The following is a 13,330-nucleotide window of genomic DNA, read 5'->3' as shown; positions in this document are numbered from 1 at the left end:
GTCTCAGGTCAGAACTAGAACAGTAACACACATGAGCGTCTCAGGTCAGAACTATAATGGTAACACATGTGAGCATCTCTTATATTTTCACACGCACCATGTATCCCCCTAGAAGTTCCACACAAACATCAGAGCCCAGGAAAAGTTCCCTTTTAAGCAGATGTCCAGGGCATACCGAGAAGGAAGCGGGACACTCCGGAAGTCAGGAGGGATTGTCTCGTGAATGAGGGGTTGAGGATCCATCAGGAGCAGGGGAAGACTACTGAGCTGAAGGCTACACACTCTACACACTCGGCCTGTGCTTGAGAGGCTCAGAGATGCCAGGTGAGCAGTCCTAGAGCAGGGACACACATGTCTGTGTTCTCTGCACCGTCGGGGAAGCCGCTGAGCCGATTTCCATCACTAATTGACCCAATTATCTCTGAGCCTGTTGGTTATGTCTGGGAGACACAGCTAGCTTCCGGCTTTCCAGAAGATTGTCTGAGAAACTAGGCATGCCAACACGAGCTCCCGAGACGTTCATTAGGGGAGATGAACAGCCGGAGTTATTTTGGAGGTCACTGCCGTCATTGGTGTCACGTAGGGAAGGTTTTAGAAGACCTGTGATCTATTGCCGTTCTATAAAGATTCAAGGACCGAGGCTGGAGGAGCCACTCCAGGTAGGGCCAACAGCCAGAGAGAACAGGGACTTGGGCTGGACATGGGGCTCGGTAGTAGACGTGAGCTGGAGCTACAGCTTGCCGTGTTTCAGCTTGGCAGACCTTAGACCGCTGTTCTGTTATGGTGACCTTTCAGCGTGGCCCAGGACGACAGCGTGGCAGTGTTCTTGTGGCGACTGACCACCGCAATGATCTTTGGGTTTTTTTTTTTGTAGTACAAGGGGCTTGTTTCAGTTGTAACCCCGCCCCCCGCAACAATGCACATCTTGCTCCAGTTCCCTTGTCCAATTCTTCTTAATCGCATCAGTTCTGTGACACCCACCCGCCCCAATCCCACGTGTCTCATTGTCGCCTCTCGGAACTACTGTGGATTTGGTGAGGGAAATTAGGCGGAGCCGATGTTACAAGTGAATTTCCCCAGGTGGGTCAACTCCACAGCAGGCCACAGAGGGGCCTCCTCATTCCAGCCATGCGGCCAGGCCCACAGACTCACACAGCCTAGGAGGAGGAGAGAAGGAGGGGTCAGCTTTTCTCTGTTAGTGAGAATTCCTCCGGTACTTTGCGACAGCAGAGGAGGCAGGAGACCGTGGGGTGGGCTAGGCGCTAGGGCTGGGGATGCCTGAGCAGATGAGGAAGCAGTTGGAAAGGTGGCATAGCCCTTGGGTAGCTGCCGCCGAAGCTGTGGCTGTTCCTAGGAGACAGAGGAGAAGCCAGCCTGCGGGGGAGGGGGAGCGAGTGGGTTGCTGCTTTTAGCAGCTGAAAGGGCTGCAGGGAGCTCTGGGTAAGACATTTTCTACCTCTGTCGCTTCTGCGGTAGAAGCTGCCGCGAGTAAGTCAGAGGAAGGAGGACCGGGAGGGAGGAGGTCTCAGTTGCAGCCATGCTGAATCACTGTTGCTGACCAGAATCCCTCACCGGGCTGCTGGGAGAACCCCGAGAGCAGCGCTCGCTCCTGGGTGCATGCACAGTTTGGCGGCTACTAACCCCGCTGGGCCTCCCACAATGGAGGGCGAAAGGTACGTACGTGTAAGCGTGGTGTGTGTAGTATGCATGTGTACGCAAACGGGAGCCTACGGTGTCACCACGGGCATTTTTGCATCAGCCAGGCAGGGTTGCCAATCCTGGCCTCTGCGGGATCCCAAAACAGAGTGAGGACAGGAAAGTCCCTTTGGAAACCTACCTCCTCCAGGGCTCAGAGATACAGAGGGACCCGGCGTCTGCCAAGGCAAGTCTGGGTTTGCTGAGCGGCAAAGCACGCCGAAAGAAGGAACTTCCTGGCTGGCGTTGGGAATAGTTTCAGCGCGGCTGGAATCAGGATTGCCCTTTTCAGGCTGCCCTGGGGAGGCGTTCCCTCTCCCCGAGGTGTCTTTCTTCGGTGGGGTGTTTTGATGTCACTGCAGGGCTGGTCTTGGAGCGGGACACTTGCTTCGGTAACACAGAGGTGGTTGAATCTTCAGGAACGATGCCAAGTGGACGGCTTTCCTCAAAAAACGAGTCTGGGAATGTATGTTCATGGACGCTGGCTTGTGTGCCCGGAGGGGTGGAGGAAAACCCAGACAAGTGACATTTGCTCATAACCGGTTTTGTCTGTGTCTAAAAGTTTGAGAGATGCTGTGAGGTCTGTCTTAGAGGAGCCCACAGACTTTCCACAAAGTAGGAACCGACAGGAGGCATTCAGGTGCTGGTATTGAGCAGGAACAGGCTGACCAGGGTTCCTCTCCTGGCCAGCAGGAGCTTGTACAGTTTTTACTTTGAGGAGCTGAGCCTCCCACAGTGCAGGGCCGGATCTGGCAGAGTTCGGATCAGAAGTCTGAGCTCCGCCACCTCCTCATCCGTGGGTTGGTGCAGAAAACAGGCTTTGCCATTTTCCTTGAGGAGAGAAGACCACAGGGAGAGCCGGAAGACTTTTCCTCCAAGTTGTGAGTTGCTGGTCCCCTGGGAACCACTCAATCAGTGCTGACACCCCTGGAGTCCCTTTGGAGAGCCCTTTGGTGAGAGCTCAGCAAGTCCTGACTCGGCCCAGTGAGAGCAGCTGTTGTTCCTGCCGTAGAGACCAGCGCCTCTTCGTCCACACTCACAGGAAGTCTGGGCCAGTGGCTCTCAGCCTTCCTAACGCGGTGACCCGTTAACAGTTCCTCATGGTGTAGTGACCTCCAACTGAAAATGATTTCCATTGCTACTTCATAACTGTAATTTCGCTACTGGTATGAATCGTACTGTAAACATCTGATTTGCAGGATGTCTGATATTTAACCCCTGTGAAAGGGCCGTTTGATCTCCCAGAGTGTCGTGACCCTCAGGTTGAGAACCACGAGCCTAGGACTTTTGAGACTTTGCTGCCTCATAGCCACTTTCGGGGCTCCCTTCACAACAGTGGGACATCCAGAGGCCTCGGGGCAGAGGTGGACAGAGTCCTTGCCCTCTCTCATCCGTCTGTGGCTAGCAGAGGAAGGAGTCATGTGTCGGAGGTGTGAGGTTCTGAACTGTGTCTGCTTGCATGATCCATAGCATATCTGGGCTGAGGTGGGCGCGAGATTGCTGCCCACTGAGCATTTGGGGACAGCGATCACGTCCCCAGTTCGTGCTCGCGAGTCCTTGCAGCGCAGAACACTTCAGCTGATCAGTGAGGGGAGCGGATCCTATGGCTGAGTGCTCATTCGCTTTAGTCTTTCGGAGGCTGCACATAGGCAAGAAATCCCAGCTGAGAATTTCCAACATTCGCCAGGCTGCCCAGGTCATTACTTTTTGTCTCTCTTGTGGGGACAACCTACCTGCCGAACAAATAAGTCTTCTTCGATTTGTGTCCTGTCTCTTTGCAAAGCATACCCATTTCCCACCAAGAGTTCTGTTAGAGTCTTTCCCGGCCACTCCCCTCTGCTCCCCAGCCACAGAGCCCCGTTCCCAGAGCTCTTATTGATAACTCTTCTCCTCTCCTTCTCCTCCCGTCTTAGTCCTCACAGACATTCTTACAGACAAACCTACAAACCTCTTTTTCTGTGGGTGGGGTGAGAGGTTGAGACAGGGTCTCTCTACGCATCCCTGGCTGTCTTAGAACTCATTCTGTAGATCGGGGTGGCCTTGAACTCACAGAGAGCCACCTGCTGATGTCCACCCCAAAGTTCTGGGATTAAAGGCGTGTAACACTTTACCTGGCCACACTTCTTGCTTGTATCTTAGACCTGGATGAGAGGCCCTGCATGTCCCTTTGTGCTTCTGCTTCATATAAATGACAAGTCCTCAAACTTGGAGCCATGTCCTCACGTCTAAGGATGGTGTCTTTGTACATCCTCCTTACAGTTCTCACTGACACAGCTCTGCCCGTGGCAGGTGCTGGGTAGTCAGTTTCTAACTGATAATATAACAAGTCTTAGTCATTCTTTGAGGATTTCATACAGTGTTTTTGATTACACTCTCCCTTTCCCCAACTCCTCCTCGATCCATCTCCACCTTCTTAACCCGTCCAGCCTTCATGTTCTTGCTTCTCCCTCTCTCCTATTACAGCCCCCCCGGACCCCCACCCCACTCCCCTCCTCTCCTTCACCACCCCCACTCCCCAGCCCTTCTCAGTCTGGTTTGATCACTACTGGTTGTGAGGCCAGCCCTGGAGTGTGGTCGGTATACCAGGTATTACAGCACTAAGGATGCCCGACTCTCTCAGTCCCAGCAGCCATCAGATGCTGGCGTCTGCTCAGCTACGGGTGGGGCTTTGTGCACCCCCCATTGGGAGTTTGTATGTCTTGAGCTTACATGGATCTTGTGTATGCTGTCATAACTGCCGTGAGCTCCCGTGTGCAGTTGCCCTGATGCCTTGTAAAACAGTTTCCTTGAGGCCCTCCACCATCATTGACTGACTGCACCTTTCCTCCCGACTCTTCCACAAAGACCCACGGGCCTGGGGGTGGAGGGGTTACCATGTAGACATCCCTTTTTCTCTCAGTCTCTGCATCTTGACCTTAGCTGGTGACTTTTGTGAGGAACTCTGGTAACTGAAGAGGTGGGAGAAAAGACTGAACTTCCTTGGCTATCAGGCTGATTGGCCCAGCTCCACTCGTAATGCCCTGACACGAAAGAAGAGGTGGAGGCAGCTTGGGTTTATAAGTTTCCTGGAAGCCAAGGGTGGAAGCTGAGTAATTGGCCCAGGTCACAAGTCCGACCTCAGGGGCTGGAGGCATTCCGTGTCTCATGCTTGTTCCACATTTAACCTGCTCGAACGTAATTGGGGCTATTTTTAAGCATTAAAACATTTCAGCCAAAAGATTTCTATGAATAATTTTCTTTCCTTGCTATGAGGGTACAAAAATACTTTTTACCTTGAAACGTTATTAATTGAAAGTGTGGGCTTGGGAACAACACAGATTCCAAGTGAAGTGTTTCACAAGCCATACGACCTTGTGCGCATTGTGTTTTTACTGAGCTGTTTTCTATATGTAAGGGAACAATAACACCGTTCTTCGTGGGCTGTTGTGAAGATTAAACGAGGCAGCTTGTGGACACTATTGAGCTCTGTCTTTTGTTTTTTCTGGCATGGAGTAAGCATTTAGAGTATGGCAGCTACTGTTGTCCCTGGACCCTCTGTTGCTTGCTGCGCCCTGCGATGCTAACAAAGCCGTTAGAATTTTCCTGTATCAGTTATCCAGAACAGATTATGTGGGACCATTCCCTCAGGAGCACAGAGGGAAAGTGTAGCAAGTGTAGTAAGTGTTTCCTTACTTAAGCGATCTCTCCACAGTGAGGTGCCTCACAGGCCTCACACCGCTTGTGTTTTATGTCTTAAGGTTTCGCCAAGATCTGTTTTTACCTCCCTTTACAGTTGCCATGTGGCACAAAGATGCCCCAGTGGGCATGAGCTGGGCATCCTCGTTCAGGCTGAGACCTCAAGAAGAGCCTGTGGAATCGCACTTTCTTTGCTACATCCCGAGCTCGTCAGCCCCCTGCTAGGTCTGCTGGTGCTAAATCCTCCTCTCCGGGTGTCACCAAGGCTTGGTGAGTGGAGAAAGGTGATTGGAGGTTCCAGCTCTTTGTGACTTGTCCTCTCCCTCCTTCCTTCCTCTCCCACTCCTCTCAGACACGAAAATGGTAGTTGCCCTTGCTGTTGGGCTTTTATTTTAGATTTGAAAACCAACCTTATTAATGAATTAAATTTTCCACTTCCAAGATAAACTCAGTTCATAGCAACAGAAAGTAAAGTGGTTGCCAGGGGGTAGAGGAAGGGGAGTAGGGATTGCCTCGCAGGTGTGGGATTTCGAATGGGGAGGTGAGCGGTAGAGATGGGTAGTGCTCACGCCTGTGCAGCAATGCCATGGGCTCCACGATAAAGCATAAGTTTTGTTGTGTATGTTACACACACACAGATATAGACAGACACACAAATACATAGACACACCGACAAACACATACACACATAGATACACACAAATACACACAGACAGACATCATACACACAGACATATACAGACACACAGACAGACAGACAGACCAGACACACACATACATAGACATATACATATATAGGTACAGACAGACAGACCCTCAGACACACAGAGAAAAAGAGACAGACACACATGCAAACATACAGACACCACACACAGACACAGACATATACAGACACACAGACAGAGAAACAGACAGACCAGACATACACAGACATAGACATACACAGACACACACATAGAGAGAGAGAGAGAGAGACAGACAGACACACAGACACACAGACACACAGAGACATATACACACAGGCATAGACAGACAGACAGACAGGCACGTGCGTGCACGCACTCGCGCACACACACACACATCCTGAAGGCCCAAACTGACAGATCTTCAGTGGTTGCAGAGAAAAGCATTCTTTAGTAGAGAAGTCATCACAAGGAGAAGCTAGTTGCTCATTTTTCTTAAAGCTGTATGATTTTTGTCATCAAGAGGGTAGGGTGCTCCTGCCTGAGAAGGCTTTCAGGTCCAGCTCTGCTGTGACTACCTGTGAGGTGTCCTTAGGGGATGGTTCTTGGCTGGCTCTTATTGACAGGAGCCTGCTGTTGTGCCTTAGGGAGCTCCTGAGATGGAGGTGTTTATTGGGCGTTTGCTCTTGACAGTGATAGAGTAACACTGTGGAGACAGCCTGGATAGCCGCGCTTCCAAAGGCTGAAGGTTGCATCAACAGGTCACCATTGGTGAGACAGCGCAAGGCGCATGTCCAGCAACAGAACCTTGTTTTCTACTCCAGTTCCTGCTGGCCAGGCCCTTCGTCCTCTCTCTGGCCCTAAGAGTCACGAGTAGACCCTTGTGCAGAAATGTTTGTCTTCCCACACCCTCTGAAACCCTGCCCATCATCACGATGGTAATAATGGAAGTCAAGTTCCCTCTGGAGATGGAACTTTTATTTCTTTAAAGTGGAAAGGGAACAAAATCAGTAAAGGCGGACATTTTATTATTATTTTTTTCCAGATCAAGATTTGGCCTTTTAGAGTTTCTTTGATAGATTGTTGAGGCATATTCAGGCAAGAACAATTTTTCCGTGTGTGTTCCAAATCAACTGTTTTATTTGATACTATCCCACTATGGAAATGACCTATTTTTTTTTAAATGTCTAGATGAACCCAAAAGTAGGTTAGATTGAACAGACCAGCGAGAAGCTATGTAAAAATAGTTTGAACATGCTTTGTTCTAAGATTTTTTTTCTTGTTATGTAAGTTCAGTGAATCTCAGGCTAGAAGGTGACTTCCTATGATTTGTGAAGATCTTAGGCTGTCTTTCCTTGCTTATTTTCAGTGTGCGTGTGTGTGAAGATTTGCTTGCATGTCTTTGCTTCCAAGTATGTCCCTGTTGCCTTTGGAGGTCAGAGAGGCCATCACATCTCCTCCTGCAACTGGCATTATCGAGATCGTGAGCCACCATGTGGGTGCTGGGAATGGAACCTGGGTCCTCTGGAAGAGTAACCAGTGCTCTTAACCACTGAGCCATCTCTCCAGCTCCCTACTTTACCTTTTATGTGTGAATTCGCACCAGGGCCTCTGTCATGCTGGCATACACCATGAGTTCAGCTCTCCCGTTCCAACCTCATACAAGCTTGGCTTTCAGAAAACCACATGGCAGGGAGCTTTCCTTGGCTAATTCTACCGGTATGAACTCAAGTGTTTTCTATCTTGATATAACTCGTTTTTCATCCAGATTTTTAAGGCAAGTCGTGAATTAGGCCTTCAGGAATGTGATTAGTAACACCTGTTCTTGAAGTTGGCCAGGGAGGAGGGTGTTGTACAAGTGGCAGCAGCTACGAACAGTGTTCATGAATCGTGGCTGGCTGGCGTGAAGGGCTGCTAAGTTAAGAAAAATTAGTATGACGTAGGACTGTCTGGACAAATTCTGTCTCACCGCGTCAGGAGATGGTAGTTCCTGCTTTGTACTTTTGTTCTGAAGATGAAACTAGATAATGGATGTAAGACCCTTTAGCGTAGGCAACCTCCAGTAAACGCTGACCTTGATTGACTGTCCCCGGGACTCGGGGCTTTCTGAGGCATCTAGTGTGTGACTCTGTGGGCTGTTCCCTAGCAGCATCTGATGCTAGCGTTCAAGGTGGCCCTGCTGGAAGAGCATGTAGCTTATGTGTAAATGCTGTTACTGGACGGCAGGGTTTAGTAAAGTCTAGATTCTGGTGGCTGGACATACTCAAGTGCCGAGTTCTTCACCAACCAAGAAGTACACATCTAAATTTTGAAGTGTTTATCTAATTATCCTTTATCAATAAAAACTCAGGGTAAGAACCTGAATGACTATAGAAGTGGCGGAGAAATGACCAGTGACCTCTTCTTTCTCTCCTTCCTCAATCCAAAAGGGTGGAGAATCTTTCTAAGCTCCACCCTATTACTTCCTGTGTCTTTCTGTATGGCTTCTGTCTTCTGAAACCTCTATGACTAATTTTGGTCAGCTTGTATCTAGCTCCATTCTCTGATTCAAAGTAAACTTTACTGGCAATCTCAGAAGTGTCAGAGTGTGATCAAAATATCCCATACCAAAAATTGGTAATTTTTATCTTAAACTTTAGGATTGGGTTACTTTTTAGATATGTAGTTTATCCAAGGTCTCATGGCTTAACCAAGTGATATCATGGGATAATTAAACCCTTTCTTTTCTATATAGTGTGAGATGAGGTGGACCTATTGCTAATTTCTAGTTTTGATTTTTTCCTTCCAAAGGACCTTTCTTTGCTGAGAGAATATAGTGAATTGAGTCTGGTCCTGCTGGCCTTTCTTAGCATAGCTCTGCCTTCCCTAGGCGACTTTGTCTGTCTTTATTGCCTTGCTAGCTTGACTAGAACATTCTTGGGCCCCACGTATGAGGCCTGGCATGAGGCAAGGCTTTTGAGCTCTGTTGTGGGAATATTTGTGGAGGGGAATCATTAATCTACAAGCTTTGGCTGCCTCGTCTCGGACTCCTTATCCCCTGGAGACCCTCCACACTATTCATGTTTTGGAGGTCTAGGGCCCTAATCCCCTGCTTGGTAGTTTGCTTGGAGGGGCTACCTGCCTCCTAGCTTTCCTTTGGGCTCATGGCCTGGCTTTTCCCCACAAGGGAACCAAGGACTCACAAGGTAAGTGCTGACTTATCTGCTTGTCCCTCTTTTGCTGGCTTTTTCTCTCCCCCAGTCTTCCTGCATTTGCATTATATGCAGGGGTCTGGGTTGTGCCTCCTCCCCAAAGTGACGGGAGAGCATCAAATGAAAGGACATAAAGCCAGGCTTAGTTTTAGACAGGGGGAGTCAGGAAGAACACAGCTGTCGGCAGTTTCAGCCCACAGAGCCTTCATTTGCCCAAGGCTTGTTGAGCACCCTTCCAAGGCTCACTGTTGAGTGCTTGTCCAAGGGTCACTGTTGAACACCTGTCCAAGGCTCACTGTTGAGTGCCTGTCCAAGGCTCACTGTTGAACACCTGTCCAAGGCTCGCTGTTGAGCGCCCGTCCAAGGCACACTGTTGAGCACCTGTCCAAGGCACACTGTTGAGCACCCGTCCAAGGCTCACTGTTGAGTGCCTGTCCAAGGCTCTCTGTTGAACACCTGTCCAAGGCTCGCTGTTGAGTACCTGTCATGTGCTGCATGCTAAGAAGATGGAACTGAGGTGACATCTTGGTTCACATGGAGCTGAAAGTCTCACAGAGTCAAACTTGCCAAAGCCACTTTTTCTAAACTCTTAGGAACTTTGTGGCTCAGTTATTCAATTTAGCTATTAGGAAAATCAGATAACATAAATAAATCATATGAAAATGTTCAGAACTCAAGCTCTCCAGTATCACTCTCACTGAAGCCTTTGCGTTTAGGTCTGCTGTGTCTCTCAGGAGACGGCTCCACACCTGTGCACTAGGAGCACATACCTCTCTCCAAATCCCGGGAGACAAGATCTCTCGTGGAGCGACAGTTTATAACACAGGGGAGAATAAATAGTCGTAATTAGTCCAGGCGCCTTCCCCTGGTCACGCTGTAGCCACTGAGCAGCACTGTGTGTGGGGGACAGACAAGAGCTCTTCAGAGGACAGCATAGAGAAGGTCGGAGTATGATGCTCGGAGTATGGGAGAGAACGGGTAAGCGGATGATGGAGGGCAGTAGGAGAGGCTTCTGGGTAGACACGTAAGGACCTGGGGCTGAGCTACACCTGGGCAAGAAAAGATGGTGGTGTAGACACACTTCACCAAACCAAAGAGCATTGAGTATTTAGGTTGTTGCAAGTATGTTAGTTCTATGATAAAAAAAGAGTCTCCAGGGCAACGATGGGGTTATGAGAGACCGTGATGGTTCTCTGAGGTTCGTGCTGAATCCTGTGAGGACTCAGGAAGAGGCTTCATGCTGAAATGCCTTGGCCACGCTGACGTTGTGGAGGAGGTGATGTGATAAGCGAGGCAGAAGGGAGGTTGTGGTCGTAGCAGCCAGGGGAAGATGGCTGGCAGACATGCAGGACAGGGAATAGGCTTGCGGATGTGTGTGACGAGGGTGTCCTGAAGCAAGCCTTCAAGGACAATGCCCCCGTTTCTGTCTCGGCGTGTTTGTAAGTGTTACAGCTCTGAGGGGAAAGGTTTCCCCACCTTAAGTGTTATAGCTCTGCTCAGGTGTGTGTGTGTGTGTGTGTGTGTGTGTGTGTGTGTAGGGAGGCTTCCCTGGTATACAGTTCTGAAGGGAAGGTATCCTTGCAGTCAGGAAGCAAGGGATACCTCAAAGTCACACTATACAGCAAATGTCACACGAGTGATGTATTGGCAGGGAAAACCCCAGGTGGGTGGCCGCCTCTGCTCAGGTGAGAAGCAACAGGGGACTGAGCAGCAGACAGATTTTATGTAGAGTTTCTTGGGGGCAGAACTTCCCAGGGTAGGGATTGGTAAGATTTCAGGTCCAGAGCTCGGGCTTTCTTCTCTGTAGGGCTGGGTCTGTGCCAAGCAGTTAAGGCAGTTAGAGTGTTCTGTGGGCGGAACTTGGTGGCTGGGGGTCCTCAAGGGGCTTGCAGTGTTCCTGCTGGCTATGTCTTGTGAGGTAGAGAATACAGAAAGAACTAGCTTGAGAGAGGCAATTTGGGATATGTGTGGATTCACTTATGTGAAATTTCAGTAGGGGAGAAGGTAAGACATTGCTGTGGGATTTGGGATTTAGCGGGCAGGGGAAGTGGCGGACTTCAGAGAGGCAGAGTGAGAGCGTATCTTTTTTAATTTGTTTGTTTTTTCAAGACAGGGTTTTTCTGTGTAACAGCCTTAGGTGTACTGAACTCACTCTATAGATCAGGCTGGCCTCAAACCTATGGAGATCTGCCTGTCTCTGCCTCCCGAGTGCTGGGGTTAAAGGCGTGCACCACCACTGTCTGGTGAGTGTGTGTCTATGTACATTTTAATGATGGCTTCGGTGTATTCGTTCCTAGTTCAGCCCTGAGGCCTACTCTGCTGTCGGTATCTGCAGTTGGCAGAGATAGAGTCAGACCTGATAGAGTCCCATCTGATGTACTGTCCAGCCCTTGCAAAGACAGATGAAGGTTTTCAGCTCAGAACCATCCATGACATGCAACGAGGGCCTGGTGCATCACGATCCCGTGCTGGGTGCGCTGAGTTGCCAGTCGTACAGTGTTGTGGGGACCCACCAGAGAAGACTGCTCAGACATGAATTTCAGCCAATAGGAAGCCTTTATTAACCAGCTGGTGACTACACTGGCCATTTGGGATCCCAGTGTAACCCTGAGCCTTTCTCAGGGTGAGCTTTAAAGCATGGGTTGTCAATACTTCAGTTAACGAGAGCAGTTAGCCAGAAGCAGAACTAACTACAGAAGCCAAAAAACAAAGTTAGTGCATTTAGAGACTTTCCACAGCTATGGGCTTTGATGGATTAGGCCTTTGTTTTCGCTTTGGCAGTTCCTGGATGAAGGTTCTATGATAATAAGCAAGGTAGTCATCAATTTGATTACGGGGAGAAGATGAGTTCAGGCACCCTCTCCACTATTGCTTAGGGTCTTAGCTGGGGTCATACTTGTGGATTCCTGGGAATTTCCCTGGTGCCAGGTTTCACACTAGCTCCACAATGGCTCTCTCAATCAAGATATCTCTTCTTGCTCTCCCTCTCTGTCCTTTCCCCATCTCAACCATCCTGTTCCCTCATGTTCTCCTCCTCCCTCCCCTTCTCACCTCCCTTCTGCCCTCCCTTCTCCCCCCACCCCACAACCCCAATTTTTTCAGGAGATCTTGTCTCTCTCCTCTTCCCAGGGTGATCCATATATGTCTCTCTTAGGGTTTTCCTTGTTACTATCCTCCCTGAGATCACGTATTTTTTTTTTAAATTTATCTATTTATTAAAGATTTCTGTCTCTTCCCCGCCACCGCCTCCTATTTCCCTCCCCCTCCCCCATAGATCATGTATTATAGGCTGGTTATTCTTGGCTTTATGTCTAAAATCTACTTATGAGTGAGTATATACCATGTTTGTCTTTCTGGGTCTGGGTTACCTCACTCAGGATGCTGTTTTCTAGTTCCTTCCATTTGCCCGCAAATTTCAAGATGTCATTGTTTTTTACCACTGAGTAATACTCCATTGTGTAAATGTACCACATTTTTTTTTATCCACTCCTCGGTTGAGGGGCTTCTAGGTTGTTTCCAGGTTCTGGCTATTAGAAATAATGCTGCTCTGAACAAGACTGAGTAAATGTCCTTGTGGTATGAGTGTGCATCCTTTGGGTATCTGCCCAAGAGTGGTATTGCTGGGTCTTGAGGTAGATTGATTCCCAATTTTCTGAGAAATCACCATACTGATTTCCAAAGTGACCATACAAATTTGCACTCCCACCAGCAATGGAGGCGTGTTCCCCTTAATCAATACCCTCTCTAGCATAAGCTATCATTGGTGTTTTTGATCTTAGTTATTCTGACAGGTGTAAGATGGTATCTTAGAGTCCTTTTGATTGGCATTTCCCTGATGGCTATGGATGTTGAGCAATTCCTTAAGTGTCTTTTGGCCATTGAGATTCTCCTGTTGAGAATTCTCTGTTTAGATCTGTAGTCCATTTTTAAATTGGATTATTTGTATTTTAATGTCTAGTTTCTTGAGTTCTTTATATATTTGGAGATCAGTCCTCTGTCAGATGTGGGCTTGATAAAGATCTTTACCCATTCTGTAGGCTGCTGTTTTGTCTTGTTGACCATGTCCTTTGCCTCACAGAAGCTTCT

The 13,330-nt window shown here is 48.9% G+C and overlaps 1 protein-coding gene across 1 annotated transcript in view; it reads left to right on the top strand.

The window, feature by feature from the left end:
• The first annotated feature begins 18 nt into the window (after nucleotides 1-18).
• Nucleotides 19-13,330, top strand: part of Klhl3 (kelch like family member 3) — a 113,832-nt gene continuing 100,520 nt past the window's right edge. The window contains exons 1-2 of the mRNA XM_026782934.1: nucleotides 19-1,080; nucleotides 1,477-1,673. Coding sequence (XP_026638735.1) covers nucleotides 1,618-1,673 — 56 coding nt within the window. The 5' untranslated portion in view covers nucleotides 19-1,080; nucleotides 1,477-1,617. The remainder of the gene's footprint in view (nucleotides 1,081-1,476; nucleotides 1,674-13,330) is intronic.

The sequence above is a fragment of the Microtus ochrogaster genome, chromosome 16, assembly GCF_000317375.1.
Source record: "Microtus ochrogaster isolate Prairie Vole_2 chromosome 16, MicOch1.0, whole genome shotgun sequence".
In the NCBI taxonomy this organism is placed as follows: domain Eukaryota; kingdom Metazoa; phylum Chordata; class Mammalia; order Rodentia; family Cricetidae; genus Microtus; species Microtus ochrogaster.
Note: the sequence above shows the minus strand (reverse complement) of the source record. Positions and strands in the feature narration are given on the sequence as shown.